At 50.2% G+C, this 24653-nt stretch overlaps 1 protein-coding gene and 1 long non-coding RNA gene across 4 annotated transcripts in view; one reads left to right on the plus strand and one right to left on the minus strand.

Moving 5' to 3' along the window:
- LOC126542779 (uncharacterized) overlaps positions 1-24653 on the minus strand; it is a 114238-nt gene that overhangs the window by 10402 nt on the left and 79183 nt on the right. For 2 of the 3 annotated variants that reach the window (XM_050189837.3, XM_050189838.2), the window contains exon 2: positions 2971-3057. In XM_050189837.3, the coding sequence (XP_050045794.1) occupies positions 2971-3057 (87 nt within the window). Of the gene's footprint in view, positions 1-2970; positions 3058-7874; positions 8224-24653 lie in introns of those variants that run through there. The other variant, XM_050189836.3, reaches the window with a different exon arrangement.
- LOC129387832 (uncharacterized) overlaps positions 1-24653 on the plus strand; it is a 239617-nt gene that overhangs the window by 1250 nt on the left and 213714 nt on the right. The gene's annotated exons all lie outside the window — the stretch shown is intronic.

A 24653-nucleotide genomic window follows, 5' to 3' on the forward strand; every position in this document is an offset into this window, starting at 1 on the left:
TTTTTCAAATGAGACAAAAACTGCCTTTAATGAAGAATGTCAGCATGAAATCCTCAGCTTCTTTTTCTTCTTCATCTTTTTTTTTTCTTGAGATCACGTTTAACTTTTGATCCTATCGGTCGCGTGCGCCGCGCATGTGGCACTGAGAGCGTTCAATCAACGGTGACATCTGGAACCCTGATCTCCATCATAGCTGGAGGAGTGATCAGACTCGAATCTAACTACGCTGCTTGTTGGTGTGTCTTTTAGCGCGGCTGACAGCCTGGTTTTAATAAGCATACTCTCATCTCCTTATGCCCTTTTCCGAAAGGCACATATCGGACGCTTCGATGCCCTTGCTCAGAGTGGTTTTTGAGAGGTTACTTGCGCGATATATATCGAGAAACCCTAAAGCTGCCGCCCATGTCCAGTCGCTACTCACGCGCCAGAACATACGAAAAGTCAGTGATGCATTAGGAAACCTGTACAACTTGCACTTCGTGTACATGCAACAAACCGAGGAGCCAATAAAAAGACATTTCCTTCTTTTTTTTCTTTTTTTTTTTTTTTTTGCAAGGAGCTTCAGGAGCTCACCAGGCAGTGCTGCCTTTCCTCGAAATTCATGGCCCAAACTGAGCACAAAGTGCAGAAACCGGCGACGTCTGACGCATAGCGTATTATATCTGCTAATGTTGGTATCCCCGACTGGAAAAAAAAACTTCGCAAAAGTATCGAAAAATATAGCTTTAACTTGCGCGTTAACTGCAGATAAGAAAGGGGACTTCTGTATTCCTTTCTCGAATCTGGCTATTCCTATTTCGCACGTGAAGAAACCGTGGATATTATACTCGACATCGTCAAATTCCGCGCCATATTGTCAAACTTTGTAATGACGGCATTTCTGAGTCAGTCGGAGGCCGTATAGCAACACTCTGAACAGAGCAGACAAGATTGCGAATTCGACATTATAAGGCGGGATTTGAAGATGTACAGAGTCCGGGTCCGCTACTACAATTTTTCATGGAGGGATTTGCACAGCGCCATATGCTGCGCGCAAGCAGTCACGTGCGTTGTTGCTATATAGTGCGCGCGCCGCCGAGCGTGACGAGTGCCAACAAAATCGATGGTATTCAAATTAAATTGTGGAGTTTTACGTGCCAAAACCACTTTCTGATTATGAGACACGCCGTAGTGGAGGACTCCGGAAATTTCGACCACCTGGTGTTCTTTAACGTGCGCCTAAATCTAGGTACACCGGTGTTTTCGCATTTCGCCCCCATCAGCCCAACACCATAGCCACTGAGCAACCACGGCAGGTAAAATCGATGGTATCTTCTCTATGCTAGATTGGGGCCAGTGAAAACCTCTTTAGCATGAAGTTCGCTTTCATCAGAGAGTTTCTCCCGTATATACGCCTTCTTTTTTTTTTTCTTTAAGTGTAGCCATGTCTTCAAAGGGACTTATTAAACAAAACACCAAAACAGTTTAGACCTATAAAGTGCTCTTTCAATAGTCTGTTGTCGTTAATTTTAAAAGAATAGACTGATTATCAGAGGAGAAAATTAAGGTCGAAGTTTCAGTTTCATTTCGAAGTTCATTAGAAAGTTTCAGATTAGTGGACGCAAGCGGCTTGCGTACACTAATCTGAAACTTTCTATTGTGGCGTCACGGATTTCACTGTTTTCTGTTTTCTTTCTTTCTTTGTCGTATTTAGGCCGGGTTGGCTCAGTAAACGTTCCCGCAACCCTTTGGCTCCTTTAGAACACAATGTAGTCGACCTTTACCGCTACAGAGTTGCCTTAGAAGACGCTGTCAAAATCCATGACGTCACAGCGAGTTGCTGCGGAAACTTCAAGGAGGCGTCGCCACCAGTCTTTGGTTATTGTCCTTTTATTTCCGGCTTACCAAGCGTCTTATCGTACTAAGAGCGGTGCTTTTGATATTGTGGAAGGGTAATTTACTGATACGGAAGAAATTCTTTTTGCTCTTTAGTATCCCTTTGTTGTTTTGGCGACATCTGGTTCTTCACCGTCACTACAACGCGACAATACGCGTGAGGCATGCTAGTCCTGCTATACTGGTGTTCTTTTTTTTTTTTGCATTTGTTACGTTATTAACTCTCAATAACAAAACATGAGCTTTTTCTTGTTAATAACACTGCAATACAGTAATTGTTTCTTTGGTTGCAACGACTCGTGAGAGCTTAGATTTGACACGAACATTCTTTATACAAAATACAATAGACATTATAATTTAAAGCTGCAGGGGGGTCTTGGACTGGGGGCCCTAAAGCAATCTAACAACTGGGTTTAAATAAAGTGTTTCTTTCGTGTCTACTGGATGAAAGAGGTCTTATTGTCTTTCTGTCCCGCTATTTTTGTGTTTTCATATATGGTATTTTGAGCGCGAGTTGTCTACCGGCGCGGACGGATGGGGCGCAAAAGATGCACAGCTGCGACAGTACGGGAAGCGAAAGGTCAGAGGCAACGCGAAAAGCCCGCTGCTCGCTAATTCAGCCCTTCGTTTTTTGACGACTCATGCGTCCGACTTTTCATTCTGATTAGCTGTCATCCATCAGCACAGTAAATAATAGTGACCCACATAAGTGCAAAACAGATCTGACGGTCGATCTCGTTTTCTTCATATAACAACAGCTGGTCACAGTTTGACCCTGAACGCGCGCACGAACAGCACCTACACATGTGAAACCAAAGAAACCTTCCGACAAATGTGGCACCATTGCCGTGCCTTGCGCCTTGCTGAGCCTTTCACTGTCTTATTGTTTCCCTTAATTTTTTCACGAGCCTGCATTTCCAAAGAGGAGTGCGCGCGATGTGACGCGTTCAAATATTAAATATACCGGCAAATGCCCGAGAGTGTCTTACAGGCGTTGCAAAAGTCGTGAAACTAAAATTATGCCCACATTAATTGTCCCAAGTGGAGCAGTTATTTTTAGTACAAGCGCAAGCACGCTTATATGAGGGTACTCACCCGCACTGCTTGCAGCGGATGCCTGTGAAGTACACCATCTTGTTGCATGTGGAGCAGCGCTTGGGCGTCGAAAGCGTGCGGGTCAACCTGCGCACATCGTGAGAAAATATGCGTCAGTACAGTTTAACCATGTGCGTGCGAACTATTCTTTATAACGAAATAATGTCGGTAATGTGAAACCTCTAAACCTGCACTTGTGGCCAAAAATTTTGAACGGCTGCAGCGAAGAAATCAACTGCTCTTGTTATAGTAAAGTCGCAATGGATTTACGATCGAAAAACTGATCGGCGAATCCTCGCAGGCGATGTCGCATAGGTGATGTCTTTTTTTGGAACTCTTGTAAACTTGTTCTGTTACACAACGCAATGCAGCCTACGCACGGCACACACTGAGTGACGCCTAAAGCAAAAAAACACACGGTTTCTTTCGCACATTACAGCGTGGCAACACCGAGCGCTGTAACATTCTCCAAAAGACCAAGGCGTCTCCCTGCGTGCATATTGGTACTCGAGCATATAGCTATAGTAACGCACGGGCGGCGCGCGACTAGCGTCATACAGCGACGCTAGGTGACTCCATGCTAGTTTCAGCTTGAATTAAGCGTAGCTCGTCTAGCGCAATATGACTGTCCAGTAATTTACGAGAAGAACGCGTAAGCTTCATTCGGCAGTAGCACAGCTCGCAGCTACAAGCAACCCGTCCGGCATGGTCAATTTGCAGCATGGCGCATTATGCTTCTCTCAGAATTTGCATAGTGTACAGCACGCGTCTTTGGCTGTAGCTGAAGTTAGCTGCACCGTCGAGGGCAGCCGGCGCTTGTTCCTGATCCAGTCGGCGTCGGTGTGCTGCTGCTCGAAGTATGCGCGACACGCCGCGTGGCCTTGGCCGTAAAGTTTAATACAATTCTAGCCACTCTAATAATGTCCTTGGGCCGGTCACCTGCCGGCGGCGGCCACTTGCAAGCCGCATGCCCAATTTTGTCTGCGCGTCATGTATACAACTGCTGGACAGGCATGTTGGGTTCTTAGGCGCGGTGTCAAGCCATGGAGGTTGCTACTGTGCCATAGTTCTGCGCGTATACATGAGGCGAAACGAGAGCGATAAAACGCATATATATATATATATATATATATATATATATATATATATATATATATATATATATATATATATATATATATATATAGCAGCCAGAGTTGAAACGAAAAGAAAAAGATTATGCAATAAATGGCCGCATATATTTAAATGACACGACAACCACAGACGATTTCCTCTCCTTTACGTGACTGCTCCGTCAATTCAGCATCAGCAAGCATTCTGCTATCCCCGAAGTAAGTGAAATACAGCAGAAATATAACGCATGCGAGCGGGAGGGATTCATGCGCTGACGCGCACATCAATGCTAGCTTGTATCGCGCTGTAACGATCAACTGATGCGCCACAACAGCAGCAGTTTTGATTCCTTTGGCTGATTAAATACTTTGTGAATGGATGAAGATTAGCGGACGTTGCGGCGCAGTTCAAGTCGCCTCTTTAAAAAGGACACACGCAGCAGCACGCGCAAGCACAGACGCATGTGCGCAGACCGCCAGTCACAAACATTTTACGGAGCCTGAGAACGATTAAGCGGCCAAATAACGACCGCACTGCGATCGGTAAATTCCCTTAATGGGCTAACAATAGGGAAGGCGCCAACTAAACGGCGGAACAGGAGGCGCGGGGCGACGGTGCCCGCACTGACGTCACCTCGGGGATACACCACCGTGGCGCCACCCGGCAACAGCACGCTCTTCGGGAAAACCGCGCTCCATCATGCCCCCTTTGGGAGAGCGGCCAAGTGGCGTTTGTTTCGTCTTCTCGCTCGTGGTTGCGATACCGTTTTGCTTCTGCGGCACCTATTCACGTACGCTGGGCTTCGCCAACTAACGCGCTGCCAGTGGCTAGACGGGGAAATCAGCAGTGTGAAATTAAGGTCAACACTGCGACATTTCGTACTTGAAAAAAGAATAAAAATAAACTGGTGCAGTTACGCTGGTGAGTTTTACAACTCATTCATGGTTAACAAACCGCGTGCGCGGTTGTCTTTGGTGCTGCCGGTGCTGATACCACCGCTTTATTTCCCTGCCTCGATCTAAATACCTCGTGCTTAGTCCTTTCTGCGTGGGTGGTATTCTTTGGCGTTGGTGATGCGGATCATGATATCAATTTCCTTCCGGCTTGTTATAGGGGAAGCTGACGGTGAGGTTAGGAAGAGACGCATACTTCTGCAGCGTACCCTATAATGGGAGCACGGCTCAGTGTGAAGAGCGGCACGTGCAGACACGACCCTCACGCCGGCGTTCTCTCCACAAACAACACGTGTGAATGTGCCCTCGCATTCGCTCGCGCGTGTGCGGCCTGCGTTCGGTGTTCGCTCCGCGAGTTGTCGGACGCGCAAGTGTTGGCGTCGCCGTAAAGAGCTCTTTTTTTCGCCCGACGCGTTGCAAGCGAGCAAGCGACGGACGCCGCCGAGTCGTTCATCACGCACGACACAAACGCTTGGTTGTCGACCCAGCGATGAATCCGACTGGGCCATTGGGGAAACAACACACGGCATGGATGCGCGCCGGTAAGCCGCCGGCATCACGGCGCACGTCAGCGGCACGGAGAATCCCACGGTGTCTTCGTCACACCCGTCAAGTGTGCCGGCCGATCGTGGTGCTATTTGAAAACCGTGCAACGGAAGGTTTCTGGCCGCAGCTGACTGAACTTTTCGCAGTTGCCCTCGCCGGTATGAACCGCATATGGGATCTTGCCGCGTGGTTGCATATATTTGGTCACGAACCCGATTTCCCGGACTTATGAACTCGTTATGAAAGACAGGCGAAACGCAGCAAATCGCTAAAGAATGTGCAGCGTGCTCAGAAACCGTTTAGGAAAGAATACAGTCCAAGTATCCGATGGTCGTTTTGCACGTTTCTGGAAGTCAGTCGGAGAAGCGTTCTGGTTGACCTGTCCATTTCCTCCGTCTGTATTTCTGAAAGTCAGGTGCTGTGTGTAGCCCCGTTATAATTGCGTACGAAACTGTCTTTCACAGAGTACTACCGAAGGCGCGGATAAGTGTCACGTATCCAGAAAAGGACTCGTTCTGGTTTATCTTTTTTTTTTTTCGCTTTTCACGTAGTAACCGGGAATGGGGTATGCTGTCGCATTCTCAACCACCTGAGCTTCAGTACGACATCACAGGCATCGTCCTCTCGAGAGAGCACCCAGCGTAACCGACGTTCAAGACGGCCAGCGTTTTGTGTACCATGAGTTTCCGTCTAAAGTGGAGTCTCGCGTGGGAGCTAAATGGTGGATTTGTGTAAATCATCGCACCAGTCGCGAAGCGGTACTTGGTGTCAGAAAAGTAACTATTGGGGAAGCCATTAGAAACATGGGGCGCATCTGTGAACCAACGAACTCGGCTGTTGAAATGGCGGTTCCGATAAACGGAGGATGGCCCGTCGTCACTCCAGTTAATACAGAAGAGGCAGGTAGAGGGCGATAAGGGTGCGTCCTCTCGTCGCCGGTAGCAACGAACGTCCAATGTCATTGCCTCACGCGAGCATTTCGCCGAAGGCGTAGATCCTTGTGAAGGCGCGTGTTGAAAAACGCGCCATTTGTCTTGTGTCTCTGACAGGTATCCGTGTGGCGCCAGACCTCGACGCGTTGCGGAAATTTCAGACGCCGACTAAATATAGCGTCGGACGACATGCAGGAGACGGCGTGCGATACACGTTGCCCTGAACACGACTGGCTAAGCCTACGCGTGCAGGAGTTTAAATCGCATGCAGTCAGCAGCCTCACGTTCCTTTAATTCTTTTTGCGTTAGCCTCAGAACTTAGCCTGAGAGTTGTTGCCGCTCGCACGTGTGTGACACCAGCCTGAGGATAGATTCACTGTTATTGCCACGATCGAAGTGAAGCCATGCAGTGTCCCGCGCAAACATCTAGAGACCACGGCACTATAGCAAAAATGTGAATGTCAGTGCATTACATAGGCCTATAGCTAAAAGGCGCACACAGTATCTACCATGCGGCTGCGTTATGGTTTACAGCAACAAATATCGCTTGATGCACCGCGCACAGCGTTATACCGCTCGATGCTCATTGGCCGTAGAGATAAGACATGCGAAAAAAAAAAGAAGTCTGCATTCACTAACAGACTGGCTGAACTAAACGTATACCGCTCTTTTTCTTTCATGGTGTGCGTGCCCGGTCAGAAACATGCTGGACGAAAGCTCACATCGGTTCAGTTCTCTTGCAGAGGCATTCATATAATATTTGTATCTCCCCTAAACAAACCGGGTGGAGGTGCACGAAGAGTAATGCTTTGAATACCAACGGAGTTTCTTTTGCTATTTGCACCATAATCAAGTGGTAGATTTAATATTCAGTACGATTGTCCGCTCGCTTTTTACTGAATGCGGTGAATAATATTACTTGACTGCTATATTTTGCACGGTAAGGACAATTTCGGAGGTTTCCCCCGAGAAACGCCGGTGAGCTACTTTCCAGTACGCTTTTTGGCCGAGGTCTTCTGTCTGGTCATCGCACACAAGATGTTCTTAGGTTCTGTCGCATAAGATATTACTGAAGCCGAAGTTACTGACAATATATGTGAACTTGCCGCAATGTGCAAGATGCCCAAGGCCTATAAATAATTTTACAGGTGGGTTTGCAAAGTCAAAGCGTTTTGCATTCGTGCACTGCTTTGGAATGCAAAGTGTGCTCCTGTCCGACGTTTGTATATAACGTGAATACAGCTGCAATGCTGAAAGCAGCACGCCAAAGCTGCAGCACGCGGAACATGCCTTTGCAACGCTCACTAATGAAGGCGAGAGCAGCTGCGGCGTCCGTAGGTGACGCCCGTCCACGACTGACCTGGTGCGAACGACGACCTTGCCGGAGTCTTCTTCCTCGTCCGAAACAACGAAGTGGCAGTGACGCAGTCTCCTGGGCCTGCTGTCCGGCCGCACGGGCCGCGAGTAGACCAGGCAGAGTACGACCATAGCGGCTGCCGCGTCGCCCGGTCGACGCCAAACCGCGAGCGAACGAACACGCTAAGTGGAGCTTGCACAACCGCGCACCAGTCGACGTGTGTGACCGGCACTGATCGACGGCGCAAATGCAGCAGCGGGGCTGTCGGTCCGAAAGATCTGAGCCCGCGGCGATCCCGCCTGCCCCCCTCCTCCCTGCCGGCGTAGCCTCGAAGTGGGGGGAGGGGGTCCGATGGGCTGGCCCCCGCCTACGGGAGGAGAAAGCACGCTGCACGGCGGGGGGACCGCCGCTCGCTCCCCGCGAGCGCATCTGTTGCGGCGGCAGCTGGCGCGGGGTGTGCGAGACACGCGCCTGGCGGTGCGCCGGTGTGCGCGACCCCCGTTGCACTCCCCCCACCCCCACTTCGAGGGCACATTCGCCGTGGGGACCCCCGGCCGACGGAAAGAGAAGCACCGCCTGTTGTGCCAGCGGCCCGGGGCTCTCGCGCCGCTTTCTTTGCTGCCGCCGCTGCTGCTGCTGCAGCGAGTGTGTATCGGGCGCGCGCTCCTTCTGTCCGGGGTCGCGCGGGGGTCTCGGCGGGCAAGGCTGCTTCCTCCTCCTGTCTCCGTCTATATATTTGTCCCCTTCTAGATCTGCGGGCGTCGCCATAGGTAAGCAATGCAAAGACGAAAGAAGAAAAAGAAGCAAGAAAAAATCCGTCCACATTCGGCAGGGTTCAGAGGTTGCGCGACCTTTCTTCGTCCCGTTTCTTCTCACTTCTTACCTTCACCGCTGTTTACTTTTTTGTTTGTGTGCGACTCAACGCCTTTTTTTCTCATCCCTGTTTGCGTACTTTTCTCTTATAGTCGTTACGGTATTTCTTTTCTTTTTTTTCTGCTGCGCTACTGCCGCTGAAATACTGAAATATACGAAAATATTACTAGTATCCACACATTGAGCGAAGGTTCGCAGCGTCTTTATCCACGAGAATAAACGTGCATATACAACTTTGATTATTGAGCATAGTATCAAGCGACTCGTCAGCTTAACTTTTGGGCTTCGCATGCAAGCTCTTCGTGCGACCCAGAGTGGCCGCGTCGCCCAGGTGTTTTCCGAGCTGCGAAGAAGAAAACAAACTGCTTACAGGTGCTTCATTGCTATAACAGGCAGCATTGCTTATCGCCGGAGGACACCGATGCGAGCGACTCCGTGAAGGGCATCTCGATCGACGGAGGGGATCGTCACGTAAGCGCCACCTGCGCCGACCGCGTCCAGCGATGGCCGAGGAGGTCACAGTGCCCGGCCAGTGTGCCCGCTTCCAGGTGCTCTGGCGACGTCTTCACTTAATTGACTCGGATATCGAGTCCACATACCTGCTGACAGTGAAATGAACCGTGGTCGCGTTGAACATCTGTGCAGCCGACCTGTTCATCCACTGCTGCTGCTTCGACGGAATGCGAACAGTCTTCTCCAGGCCACCACGCTCCTATTCGCGTTTTTCTTCTCTTACGTGGTCTGATTTCTCTGTAGAGATTGATGCATGTTCACTATGGGGAGATTGGCCAAGATTCGAGCGTTGTTGGAAGCGGCAATGAGTGTGACAATCGCAAAAACAAATATTAAAAAAGTTTAGATTACGGGGTTTTACGTGCCAAAACCACGATCTGATTGTGAGGCACGCCGTAGTGGAGGACTCTGGATATTTGGACCACCTGGGCTTCTTTAACGTGCACCTAAATCTAAGTACAGGGTTGTTCTCGCATTTCGCCCCCATCGAAATGCCACCGCCGTGTTCGGGATTCGATCCCGCGACTTCGTGCTTAGCAGCCCAACACCATCGCCACTAAGCAACCACGGCGGGTCCTGAAAACAAATAGAGAGGGCCGAAAACACGGGCGCTATAACGTAAAGCTATTCCAAACTTTTCTATTGCAATTCTGCAATCAGTCCTCCGTGATTGGTCAAAATATTTTTGGGCCGCCCCCACTTCGCCTGTCTCTCACGCGGCGTCATGAAAACCGCGAGAATGCCCCATCTGACATGATGCGTGCACACTGATTATGCATGAATAGACCGAACGGAAGAAAAATAATTATTTCTGATTCGACGCCTTTTTCGCTATAATACTATGCCATTGATCAAACGTTTTCGGGCTGCGCCTACTTCGCCTGTCTGTCACGCGACATCACAAACGCGTCAAAGTGACGTGTACGCGTTAAAGGCGCATTAATATGTGGAACAAAAATGAACTTTGTTCTGAATAGCCGGACACTGCCCCGTTCCGAAGGGAATAAAAGATGGCTGTCCGCCGATTGCTCTGGCACTAGCTACTAAGAGCGGCCGGGGAGCATGGATTTATTTGCGTATAATAAACATTTTTCCGTGGCAGTATAACGTTATCGAGCCCTTTCGGCACGTATACAACATCGCTGTGCCAACTCTTTGCTGAGGATCCGTTCTGGCGGCATTTGTAATGTTCCGTTGCACGCTGCCGCGATTTTCTAACAGCCACCGCAAGCTAGTAAGGGGAAGCGGCCAAATAGCAGATGCCGGCACCACTCTCTACTTTCACTGTGCTGGCTCGGCCCTATTGAACCCCTCTCCACTTGAGCGCGCTCCTCGCCCCTCTTCATCCAATTCTATAAAAAAAATCTGCTCAATGTAGGCAATGCTATTCGCTGTGAAAGAAAAAGAAAGTGACCTCCTCGAAACAAGGAGCGCATTTGATTGGGCTTTTCAAACAACGCTGCAGGTTACCGCCCGATGCTTGCGTCGTTGGTTACGTAAATTTGACGTCAGGAGATTGGAATAAAAGCAGATTGGAATAGTTTCACGTTATAGGGCCCCATCAATCGCTTCATACCAGTGGAAAACAACAAAATAAATAAGACCTACAGAGAGGGAACCGCTTTAAATCAATTAGAAACTCGTTCAACAGAGAAGAGGCTCCTTTGACAGTGCTGGAGAAGCTCCGCGCGCTTCTCCTTGCCTTCAGAGGCGATCATTCGTCATATTTGCAATCGAAGCATTCTTCAGTTCAAGAGAGCTTTTGCACCATGCCGTTAGATGAGGCAAGAAAAAAAAAAACGCAGCGAATTGTTAACTGCTGAATTCTTTATAATTAGCTGCCACGTGTGTGCACTTTGGCTCAAATATGCCTCAGCGCAGGAGGTGTGTAGGCGTGGCTAAGAACATTGATATGTGCTGGGAAGGGGAAAGGCAACCGTTGCGATGACTGCCGTGACTCGCACTTTTGACTACAGGTACTGTATGTGGTACCTTTGGTAGTATCTACAGTATGTGTATGTTATGTGTATGTTACATGTTGTATGTATATGTTATGTATATCTGATTTCGGGCATCTATATGCTACCAATACAGTAACTCTTCTCTAGACTGCTTTCGAGCGGCAAGCGAGAAGGGCGCTTAGTGCTGAAGAAGCCTTTCTTCGTGTTTTGCCGTACATACTTTATGCGATGAGCAGCGTGCACAACACTGATAACGTTATCCGCAGCGTTGTAAGCGTTTCTACGCGAATTCAGAAAGTTGCTGCCGGATTTTCTATTTCTTTGCATAGTTATTTCCTCTGCACACGGCCGCTTAACATCTGCGTCCATCGCTCAGCACGTGGAAATCTAGATACGCGCGCAGCCATCGGGGACCTCAACCGAAATCGCAGCATCGCGCCAGCTCGCCCCTCTGCAACCGGCGCGTGGCACGCGCGGCCACGCGCGCGCACCAGCGTGCCGCGGCTGCGACGTGTCGGCTCGCAGCAGGCGCGCCTGGTCACGCGACAGTCGCGAGCCGGTCACGCGACTACGCGCACCGGTTTGCAGAGCGAGCATGAGAGGGGGTGGGGGGCACATCACCCTTTCCACCCATCTGCCCCGCGCGCTGCGGCAGCCGGCAGTCCGCTTGCTAGGCGGCCGGGCTCGGTAGACGAGGCCCGCGATGATCGTTCCGAAGGGAGGCGGGCGAAGCAGGCTTCCCCTCTGTCCCGCAGCACCCGACATCGTCTTTCGGCCCTCCGATGCTTCAGCGAGAGGGAAAAGGAGAGCCCGCCGGCGAGGGTGTCTCCTATCGGCGCGCGGGCTGGGGGTCTGTGCCCGCGCCTGGCAGCTTGCCACCGCTCCTCCGACCGAGCAGAGTCCTTGCACGATCGCGTACCGTGCCAGGTCGCCAGGTGGGCTTCTTTGCTAATGTCCACACGGCGGGGGGACCCCCGCCAGAGGAGGAGGGCGATGCAGCACCCGCGGGCTTTCTTTAAATCCATCGTCTCTTCCTCTCCCCGGGTTGTTGCCGAGCGGCGACCACTCGGCTGCCGGCGATCACTCGGAGGCTGCGCTCTCTGCCAGCCCTATCGACATTTCTAAGTTCTACTGCATGGCAAAAATAAAATACAGAAAGGTTGGGAAGTAGGGGGTCACCCCACGCTTCGACACCGCTCATGTGCAGGGTCTTTCCAACCCTTGCTTACTTACTTACAACTTACAACTTACTATACAACTTACTTATGCAACCGGCAATGCGTCGCGTGTTTCGCTTTGACATTAACAACGCCCTGGGTTGGGCCTCATCAAGGATGGCTCACAACATGCCGACGACATTTGCTTTGTTCAGCTAATGGGAACACTTGCTTTCATGTTAATTGGCGATTTACAAAGTTATACGAGCCTCAATCCCGCCGTGCAAAGCTCCATCCCAACAAGAAGCAGCTGCAAACAAGCCGCTGCTTCATCAAATTGCAAAAGAGAGATAGCGATAGAAAGTGCATATTACACGCAGTCAAACTCGCACTGCTTCGTGCAATATCAGAAAACCGCATCTTATAGATGCAAACATGAAACTCGCCCACTTAAAAAGTAGGAAATGTACATAAAATGACTCAGAAGCGGAACGAACAAGCGCGTGTAGATAAAAAAAAGAAAATTGCGACTCCACAAAGGAAGCCATTAAAAATTAAGCAAGGCAACTAGATAGATCAGGCAATCTTAGATGAGTTATATTCAGAGCTTCAATCATATTACTTCGAAAAACGCGATAGGTAGCCTTTTAGCAATTGCTGAGCGCATTGAACGGCTCGTCCGAATATTCCATAATATAACCTGCCCTGTCTCATAGACTACCTAATTAAATTCTAAACTCGGAATTTCAGCAAACATTGGGTTGTTTCGCTTAACATTCAAGCTATATACTCGCGAACTAGCTTTTACCCGTAAAAATAATTTCCTTAGCATTTTCCCTTCTTTTCTCTCTCTCTCTCTCTCAGATATATTCCGCGATTCATCAATCCAGCCGGCGAATTCAAGCTCACGTCGAATTGCACATTTTCTGCTTAGCTTCCTATGTACTGTACGTGATTTAGGGTCAACCAGGCAATAAATCATGCTAAGCAAATGCCACGTAAGTGCACTGAACATGCGTGCGTGCCTTGCTTCCCCGCCGACGAAGCATCGATACGTCGCTTGGTGGCCCAGCCAAACAAGATCCGCGAAGTACGTACTCTTGCAACACACAGCGAGCACCTTCGTCTTTTTGTGCAAGCACCGCCGCCGTCTTGACTTCCTTCTTTTTCTCCTTCGGCCTCGCCCTACCTGCCATATTTCATTCCCTTCCCAATATTACACTTCCACCCTCCTACATCAAGATTTATTATTATTCTTTTTTTTCCCTTCGTGCTCATTGTGACCACGCGCACACCTGCGAGAACAATGACTGGCTCCTCTTATTTCGGTGGGCACGTGACACGCACGTGGTCGACGACGGGGAAGCCTCGCGAGACGCGTCGTGGTCGTTCGCACAGCGTGCAACCGCACCGTTCGTTGTCGCTGGCGTGGAGGAACATGCACGCATCCAACCTGCGCGATCCGCCAGATTAGGTTTATTCAGTTCGAGCATGAAATGTACCGCTCTGATACACGCTTGCAGTACTTGATTTGCGTCGCTGATGCGCGTTCCAAGTCTTACGGACTTTTTTTTTTTATACATTCTCTCAGCTGCCGTGCTCTACAATGTCATCTGCGTATAGTAAAACCTCGCTACAACGAAGTAAAAGGGGAAGCCGCTATAACGATTGTCGACACTCACGGCTGACATTGGCCCATTTGGCTGCCTGCACAGGCGGGGTGCAACCAATGGGTAATCCGAAGCAACAGCCCACTGCGCACTGCCGAATGAAGGCGAAAAAGTGCGGCTTTCTGTCGCTTTTTTGTCGCGGGTGTTTTGAACTTGTGATTAAAGCAAATTACGCGCAGGGTCGTGCGCCGCTATTCGTCGGCCTGACTGGCACAATCTTCATTCTGGACTAAAACGAGATTTTAAATGCATGGCGTTTGCGGGAATTTCAATGAGTACTGTTGGAATCGTGCCGCTGGCACGAGTTGTTGGGGACTCGGTGTTGACGCCCGTTATTGCCAATGGGTCGCAAGCCCCAAGGGTAGCGTTGGCCTGGCGGCCTGGGGCACTGGAAGCATCCGAAGGTCCCGGCAAAGCATGAGAAGACTGGTAACAGAACAACTTGTTTATTCTAACATAGCAAAAGAGCGGCCGGTCAGGTCGACCGAAGTGGAGAGACGAGAGAGCACGTAACTCAACAGTACAAATCGGAGCCTCTCCCTTGGCGTCCGGGGGCAGCTGCTCTTATACTCTCGGCGTCGCGGTCCAAAAGGGAAGGAGGGAAGGTCACGGGATGAAGGTCACGGGACGGCGCAGCAGGGGCCCACGACGGCGCGAGCGGTTGAGCCGAGAGACCCCCAGGCCCCTCATTCGGGGAACTCCGCTCCCCGGCTGCCGCGCTTTGACAAGCGAGGGCACACACACACACACGCACACACGAAGACACGTGGCACTGAAACACGCCTGGACACGCTTGGCGGGTAGGCGTTGCGGCGTCGTTGAACGGGCCAAAATGTCCGCCGCTTTGAACAAAGCCCCGGCGTCCGTTGCATCCGCGCCGGCATTACCGCGCGTTGTAGGCGAAACGTAACAGACCGCCCCGCCGGGGGAAGGAGATCCCGATGGTCAGGGGACTGCATCCGCTGTCCGGAGGGATGTCGCTCGATGATGCTCATAACCGTAGTCGGGCGTCCTTTGGCGTTTCTTGAGCGCAGCGCACAGAGAAGGCCTCGTTCTCACGTTCAGGTGCACACAGGACACTGCAAAGTGACTTCGGGAGAGTTGACATTTTTGTTCTCGTTTCCGGCAAGCGTTAGAACCACGCCTGAAAGTCAACCGCTCAGTCAGCAAGCACGGCACAACCCTCACTAAGCCCTGCCAGGCTCTTTCCCCTTTTTTACTGCTGCCTAGTTCCTTACAGTAGTTTAGCAGCACTCAGAACGCGTCCACAAATCGGAAAAATTGCACTAAAAAGCACATCATCACTTTGAAACACTACACAAAAGCAATAAGTTAAAAAAAAATCCTGCCTCAGGAAGAAAAACATCAGTAACAAGCAATTTTGAGGCTGATTCTCACGTTAGGGGCTTCGACTTAAGCCATCGGCGTTACCGTTGAGACTCCCCTTTTTGTAACGCACCTCAAAGGAATATTGTTGCAAAGCGAGGCTCCAGCGCAGGAGGCGGCCATTTTTGGGAGAGATGGTCTGCAGCCATTGGAGAGGGCAGTGATCCGTTTCAATGATAAACCTCGAGCCGGCTAGGTAACATGACAATTTCTGAACGGCCCACACGATACACGCACACTCTTTCTCGGTGGCGCTATACGCCTGCTCACGACTGGTCAGCTTACGACTAGCATACAGGACGGGGTGTTCTACTTCTCCATTTTCCCGTTGGCACAGTACAACGCCCATGCCTCGCTCACTAGCATCACACTGAACAACGAACCCTTTTGTGTAGTCGGGCGATCGTAGCACAGGTTGGCTTGTTAGGGCGCTCTTTAGGGCGCTAAAAGCTCTTTCCTTCGTCTCATCCCAGACGACTGTTTGCGGCTCTGTCTTTCTTAGAGCATCCGTCAAGGGAGCCGCGATATCAGAGTACCTGGGGATGTACCTCTGATAGTAGCCGGCGACACCTAAGAACGACCGAATATCGGTCTTCGTGCGCGGTTGCGGGAAGTCTCGCACAGCGGCCACCTTTATTTCAGAGGGGCGGCGTCGACCCCGACCAATCACGTGTCCGAGGTAGACAACCTCGGCCTGTGCTAACTGGCACTTGGGAGCCTTGACTGTCAAGCCCGCATCGCGCAGGCGGGTTAGCACTGCCCGCAAGTGCGCCATATGTTCCGGCCAGGATGCGGAGAATATCGCTACGTCGTCTAGATACGGTAAAGCGAATTCTTGCTGTCCCCGCAACACTTTATCCATGAGGCTTGAAAAGCAGTATGGCGCGTTCTTCAAACCAAAACTCAAAACTTTAGGACGGAATGTCCCCATTGGTGAAATGAACGCCGCATACCTACTAGCCTCTTCTGTAAGTGGAACCTGCCAATAACCCCTGACAAGATCTAGGGTGGAAATAAACTGAGCGCTACTCACTCTCTCAAGGCGCTCCTCGATGTTAGGGATCGGATAAATTTGATCCTTAGTGATGGAATTAAGCCTGCGGTAGTCGACGCAAGGACGAGGTTCCTTGCCCGGTACCTCAACTAAAATCAAAGGGGAGGTATAATCACTCTCACCCGCTTCAATAACACCGAGCTGTAGCATTTTCTTTACCTCAGCCTCCATAATATCGCTCTGGCGGGGTGACACCCGGTACGCCTTGGATCGTACTGGCTCTGGGGAGGTAAGTTCTATGTCATGAGTAAGGACAGAAGTCCTACCAGGCCTCTCAGAGAACAGACCTTGAAACTCTTGTAAGAGCTGGTGTAGTTCGGTTTTCTGCTCAGGCGACAGCGATGCTTTACTTATTAAGTCACTAATGACTTGATCGGTGTCTTTCCTGTTTGTCACTGAGCCTAGTCCCGGAAGCTCGACCGGAAGCTCTTCGGGCACGTTTACCATCATGCACACCACTGCTTCCCGTTGTTTATAGGGTTTGAGCAGATTACAGTGGTAAACTTGCTGTGCTTTCCGCTTTCCTGGCAGACTCACCACGTAGTTAACGTCCGACAGTTTTTGAACAATCCGTGCTGGGCCCTCCCACTGCACGTCGAGTTTGTTCTTTATCGATGTGCGCAATATCATGACCTCATCGCCCACCTCAAAACGACGGGCCCTGGCTGTCCGATCATAATAAACCTTGGCCCTCTGCTGGGCCTCTGCCATTGCTTCACCTGACAACTCCTGTGCCCTTCTTAAGCGTTCGAGGAGCTTAAGCACGTACTCTACCACGACTGGGTCGTCGCCCCTGCCTTCCCATGATTCTCGAAGCATGCGAAGCGGAGATCGCAGCGAGCGACCGTACACCAGCTCAGCTGGCGAGAACCCCGTAGCCGCATGCGGCGCGGTTCTTAATGCAAACATCACTCCAGGCAGACACAGCTCCCAGTCAGTTTGATGTTCAAAACACAATGCTCTCAACACGCGCTTCATGACGGAGTGGAGCTTCTCAACGGAATTCGACTGGGGGTGGTGCACTGAGCTGTGTAACAGCTTTACCCCGCACCTTTCGAGAAAGGCTGTCGTCAAAGCGCTAGTAAACACTGTACCCTGATCTGACTGGATTTCTGCAGGAAAACCAACTCGCGCAAATATGGACAGTAGTGCATTGACTATCTCAACTGAGCTGAGTTCTTTAAGCGGCACTGCTTCAGGGAACTTTGTCGCTGGGCAGATCACAGTCAAAATGTGTCGGTACCCCGTGGCTGTTACCGGCAGAGGTCCCACCGTATCAATAACGAGCCGTCTAAAAGGCTCCGTAATGATAGGTACCAACTTCAACGGCGCCCTCGATTTGTCCCCTGGCTTGCCCACCCGCTGACAGGTGTCGCATGTCTTCACAAAGTGGTCTGCGTCCCGAAAACACCCTGGCCAATAGTACTCCTGCAAGAGACGGTCCTTAGTTTTCTTAACTCCTAGGTGTCCGGACCACGAACCCCCATGCGACAAGCGCAACAGATCCTGACGATAGCATTGAGGCACGATCAGCTGATCGAACTCCACTCCTCTGCGGTCTAGATACTTCCGGTACAGGACCCCACCTCTTTTCACAAAGCGAGCATTTTTCTTGGCGATACCTTCCTTGATAATGCAGCGTATGTTTTCTAGGCTGCCATCCTTCTTTTGCTCGGCTATCAAAGCCGACCGGCTGACTTTTAGCAACCTGTTAAGTCCGTCTGACGTAGGCGCGATGAGCAAATCTGGAGACAGCTCTTCTAACTTTCCCGTGTCGGGAATTTCCTCTCCAGTATCTGCTGCCTTTAACGCTACAAGCTCAATTTTATTCAGTTCGGGCGTGCTCTGAATACCAGCTTGCTGCGCCTCTGACCCTTTTTCATCGTTCAACAACGTCGGCCCCGCAACTAGCGCCTTTGCAGCGAGCTCCCGAACCTTCGATCTGGTTAAGGCCTGAACGCTAGCCTCACCAAACAAAAGCCCCTTCTCGCGCAGGAGGTGATCGGACCTGTTCGAAAATAGGTACGGGTACTGGGGGGGCAGCATAGATGACACTGCGGCCTCCGTCTCAAGTGCTCCGAAAGGTCCTTCAATAAGCACTTTTGCTACCGGCAGACACACGCTATGAGCTTCCACTGCTTGCTTGATCCATGCGCACTCGCCCGTGAACATATCGGGTTCTACGTAAGAGGGGTGAACTACATCCATTGTAGCTGCGGAATCGCGAAGCACTCGGCACTCTTTCCCGTTCACGAGGAGGTCTCGCATGTAAGGCTCGAGAAGCTTCATGTTCTCGTCAGTGCTGCATATAGACAAAAACACGACTTGTGTTTTTGTTTCTGGACACTGTGCCGAAAAGTGACCCGGCTTCTGGCACGTATAACAAACGCGCGCTTGCCTCGTCTCGAACCGCTTTCTGCGTTCGGCTTCGGTTGCCGCCGTCTCCTTACGTTCGGTCGGACTGCTTTCACTCGCATCCGCACTACGTGTGTCCCCCTTTGCTCTCATGGGTGTGAACTTCGGCCTCTCAAACTTGGAGCCAAATTCACCCTTTTGACCGTCCTTAGCTCCGCGAGCCCGACGCGTCACAAACTCCTCGGCTAACTCAGCGGCTCTAGCCACCGTACTAACGTCTGGCCTATCCAAGACCCAGTACCGCACGTTCTCAGGTAACCGACTATAAAACTGTTCTAGCCCGAAACACTGCAGAACTTTCTCGTGATCACCAAACGCTTTCTCTTCTTTGAGCCACTCCTGCATGTTTGACATAAGCCTGTACGCAAACTCTGTATATGACTCACTTCTGCCTTTCTCATTTTCCCGGAACTTCCGACGGAACGCCTCCGCTGACAGCCGGTACTTTTTTAGCAGACTCGATTTCACTTTGTCGAAATCCTCTGCCTCCTCTCTCTCCAAGCGTGCGACTACGTCGGCCGCCTCGCCGGGTAGCAAAGTGAGCAAGCGCTGTGGCCACGTTTCCCGAGAGAACCCCTGCTTCTCGCACGTTCGCTCAAAGTTAACCAGGAACAAACCAATGTCCTCTCCAAGCTTAAACGGCCGCATCAGGTCAGTCATTTTGAACAATACTCGTTCTCCTGCACCGTGTGCCTGACTTCCATTACGAGCGCGTTCCATCTCTAACTCGAGACGTTTCATTTCCAAAGCGTGTTGACGGTCGCGCTCTTCTTTTTCTTTCTCTTTTTGTTCTTTAAGTTCGCGCTCATCTTTCTCTTTCTGTTCTTTTCGTTCACGCTCATCTTTCTCTTTCTGTTCTTTAAGTTCACGCTCCTGTCTTTTTGCCGTCTCCCTCTCCTCAATGGTCTCAAGGCATTCCGACAGCTCGTCATCCTCAGCTTCTAACTCAAGAATAGCCCTTAGCAGTTCTGGTTTTCTGAGTTTGTCTGAGACATCCAGACCCAACTCTCTTGCAAGCTCCAGCAATTTCGGTTTGCGCAACGACTTCAATTCCATGGCTGCTCTGAATGCTGCTTTCTCTACTGCCTACTATTGTCTTGCCGCAAACTAACCCGGTAGCAACGACAACCACAATTACCAGCTCTGTTTCTAACACTAACAAAAGCCTGGCAAAACTCAGAAGAAGAAAGTCCCGCACTCACCAAACCTCGCAGCCAAGACTTCAGCGCAGTCGTTCCGCTGCAGGCAACCAGTCATCACACAGGGCTCGTTGCGCTGCTCCCGGATGGTCGTTGTGCTGCTCAGCATACAGTCAACCGCATCTCTTCGCTGCTGGCCTCCGTTGTCGCGATCTCACCGCTGGCAACCAGATGTTGGAATCGTGCCGCTGGCACGAGTTGTTGGGGACTCGGTGTTGACGCCCGTTATTGCCAATGGGTCGCAAGCCCCAAGGGTAGCGTTGGCCTGGCGGCCTGGGGCACTGGAAGCATCCGAAGGTCCCGGCAAAGCATGAGAAGACTGGTAACAGAACAACTTGTTTATTCTAACATAGCAAAAGAGCGGCCGGTCAGGTCGACCGAAGTGGAGAGACGAGAGAGCACGTAACTCAACAGTACAAATCGGAGCCTCTCCCTTGGCGTCCGGGGGCAGCTGCTCTTATACTCTCGGCGTCGCGGTCCAAAAGGGAAGGAGGGAAGGTCACGGGATGAAGGTCACGGGACGGCGCAGCAGGGGCCCACGACGGCGCGAGCGGTTGAGCCGAGAGACCCCCAGGCCCCTCATTCGGGGAACTCCGCTCCCCGGCTGCCGCGCTTTGACAAGCGAGGGCACACACACACACACGCACACACGAAGACACGTGGCACTGAAACACGCCTGGACACGCTTGGCGGGTAGGCGTTGCGGCGTCGTTGAACGGGCCAAAATGTCCGCCGCTTTGAACAAAGCCCCGGCGTCCGTTGCATCCGCGCCGGCATTACCGCGCGTTGTAGGCGAAACGTAACAGTACGATTACTTCGTTATATTCATTAGTCCGTCATAACCCTTTCTAATATGACAAGCTCTGACCCACAAGCCTGTCAAGCGATCGGCTGCTCTTGCAGTGTTGTTGCCATCTACGTGGCTCACCTGATATTTAGAAGTATGGTTGTTTGGGCTAGTTGGTTAAATGCAGCAACCCTGTTTCATTTGTGCCTCCACGTCATAATTTTTCGCGCCATTCACTTCTTTATCACAGCAATGAACCAACTCGCAACAACTAATGTATTCGCTTATCAAAGCCTCTGCGCACCGACACCGACGGCGTGCAGAGGAAGGGTTGGGCTATTGTGTTTGTCAGTCTACGGCGAGAGTCGGTCAGCCTTGATGCATAAAAGTGGGCTTTTCTGCGGCGCGCGCCCTAAGAGCGGCAGAGCTTAACTTAGAAGCGGCAGTGTTTGCAATTGAACGTCACTGCAGTGTACGGACTCCTGCTGGCCTCTATAAACAAACTTGCGCTTGCAGGTATGGGTAGATGTTCACGTTAATAACTTCTATGCTTCTTGTGTCCTCGTCTTTCTCGCGCTGTTTCACCTCAGTTCTAAGTATGAACCAACTAGCCCTCATCAAGATCTTACTAAAGAAGCAACGCACGCGTGCACTTGTTTTAATTTTTCTCCTTCCCACTCCCTGTTTGTGACGTTAATATATGTTAATACACCAAATACTACCGAGGTTTGCACAGCATTTGGTGTAAACACTTACATACGCTTCTTCGCCGCAGAGTCAGCACAATTCGAAAGCGGAGCTCAACGCCGCCTCGCCACTTGCACTCATGGATGCCTCATTAAAGGAGTGCCTTCTAATTGCGGTGCCGAAGCCCGAACCAAAGACCGAAGTGGCGTGGACGTGGCGGAGCGAAGAAAGCACAAAAGAAGGCACGACAAGCTGAAATAACTAGGGTGCAAAAAATATGCGAGCGAACAGAAGTCGCAAGAAGCGGCAACAAATCGGGCCAAGCGAGTCAAACGAAAAACACATTAAGAAGGAGGAAATGGAAAAAAAAAGGCAAGGACGTGATTAACTTGATCAGTGCAGTAAATTTTTGATACTATACGGGATGAAAATTTTTAAGTTCTACGGAATTTTTAAAAATCACCTGTGGCTGTTAGATAGCATCATTCTTGTCCTTGAACTGGATTATTCGAAGAGGCGTACATTACTAGCACGAAAAGTAAAAACACTTGTTCAGCTAGTTAACGAAATTTGACTAATTAATTCCTTAATTACTTGACGGCACATATTGCACTCTAAGAATTGTAGCCGGTGAGCTTGCAAGACGTATCCAAGGACGACACCACTTTCGAAATATTTCCCAGAGTGTAGGACAAAATGCATGGGCGTTCCAGTCTTGCACTTCAATGGATAAAATACCGTTTTGTTAAAAAAAGTAAGTGGAACAAAAGCGCATTTTTAACGCGAGTTTGATGGCGCATATCCCCAAACTGGTGTCATTCAGAAGGAAATTCATTTCAAGTGGATATCGCTTTGCAACCTCACCGGCTACGATTCGTAAATTGCGTTACAGGCCGTAAAGTAAATAATTTAGAAGTTAATAATGGATTTTTTGTTAATTAGTTTAATATGTGTTCTGATCTTTCGTGGAAGTAATTTCTCGTGCAAATAATTTCGTCAAAACTTGGATATCATCACCCCTTACAACAACAGCAGTGATGCCGCAGTGCGAATACGATTTTCTACGAAATGGTACTTCTGCTCCAGAGAAGTGCACCGATTGCACAAAATTTCGAAAATATCGAACCTCGATCATCGGACTTACACAGCTTTAGGCGATACCGACTGTCCTTGCATTAGGCACCAATTCACGCACCACACAGTCGATGCTTTTGCCACCGTAGTTCCCATCAGCATTGCAACTATTGCTGGTTACAATATGAGATGAGCCAAAAGATTCCACTAGATCATCATCTCTTTTTTTTTCAGTGTTATTCCTTTGGCTTTCGTCCAGCTCTTCCAGCACGCAGCTTGTTGTGGTCCTGTGTAGTTCGCCGTCGCGTGACAGGTATAGGAGGAGGAGGAGGAAATATAGAGAGAAGGTAGGGATGTTAACCAGAAATGCGCCTGGTTGGCTACCCTACTCTAGGAGATGGGAAAAGGGGGATAGAAAGATGAGAGAGAGAGAGAGAGAGTGAGAGAGAGCGGTCGCAGCATACACGAGGTGCGTCTGTCAACAACGCACTCGTTACAGTCGCACATCATGTCGATGCGCCTGGTTGTTTTTGTTGGCTGCAGAGACTAAAAAGAAAACGAGCTTCTGCAGATCGTTTTCTTATGACGTGCAGCTGTTGTCGCTTGAACAGACCAGAGCACACAATTGCGCACAAATGCATTATTCTAAGGACAGAAAGGGGGGAAGGGGAGAGCATGTCACAACTACCGTATGTTTCTGCATTTTGGAGCAGGTAGCAACAAATTCGATGACAGGAATTGGGACGCGAGGTTTCGATCTAGTGAGAGCAACGCCCCTGCACGACGTTCCCCGCCGACCAGAAAACCCGAAGGCGCGTCGATCAAGGAGCTTTAAGTGAGAGCAGCGAAACGCTAAAAAAAAAAAGAAAGAAAGAAAGAAAGAAATCCTTCTTTTGTTTTTTCGATTTCGGTCGCTGCGTGGCTCGGTGACGGTAGAGCCAGCGGCTCCCGGAAAGCAGGGGCTGTGACAAAAAAGTCAACTAAAAAAAAAAAACTTCGAGAAAGCGACTGCTTTTCTTACTGAAAAGAGCGAGTGGGAGTGTTGCGAAGTGTCAAACGATCACGGTGCACGACGCTGCGCGCGCGCCGAAAGAGAGCGAAACACAAGACGCGTTTCTGAGCACAGACTTTCAGCGACGCCTCTTTCGTGTATTCAGTAATGCTTCTTGATTGCGCGTGCAAATAGTTTACGACAGGGAGGGAGAGGAAGTGACAATATATTGAGGTTGATTACGACGATTTAGTGTGAAAATTGACCGAGCTAAAATAAGCCTCCCATAGAGACAGGGGCCAGCTTCGCCAGGTGGCTTTAATGACGTTAATGAAAGAAAAGCTATAAAATACTCGAACGAGTTATTGAATGAAGAATATTTTCATAAGCAAGGGATGACTAGTTTCTCGTAATGCGGGAAAGGATAATGATAAGAATAGTTTGAAGTGACATGAACACGATAAAATAATGGTGACGCCAAAGAAATGCGGCACATTGGTGAAGTGATAAGTTCCGTGTCTTACGTACGGCTGATCTCTTATATACGTATGCCGACTGCCCTATAGACATTCAGCGCGTGCCATTGCGCGCACCGAACCTAATTCCTTCTGTTACTTACGCTAAGCTATTGAAGCGCAAAAATGATGAAACGTTATTAGCGAGACAACCACGTCACAGAGCTCCAACACGGCAAGGTAAAATTTCTCCTCCAGGTCTATCAACTTATCTCCGTCAATCAATCAAATAGCATGTATCATCACACGCCGCTCACGTTATCAATCATCCGCCGTGGGTTGCTCAGTGGCTATGGTGTTGGGCTACTGAGCACGAGGTCGCGGGATCGAATCCCGGCCACGGCGGCCGCATTTCGATGGGGGCGAAATGCGAAAACACGCTTGTACTTAGATTTATGTGCACGTTAAAGTACCTCGGGTGGTCGAAATTTCCGGAGTCCTCCACTACAGCGTGCCTCGTAATCAGAAAGTGGTTTCGGCACGTAAAACCCCATAATTTT

Source organism: Dermacentor andersoni, chromosome 2 (genome assembly GCF_023375885.2).
Source record: "Dermacentor andersoni chromosome 2, qqDerAnde1_hic_scaffold, whole genome shotgun sequence".
Classification (NCBI taxonomy): Eukaryota; Metazoa; Arthropoda; class Arachnida; order Ixodida; family Ixodidae; genus Dermacentor; species Dermacentor andersoni.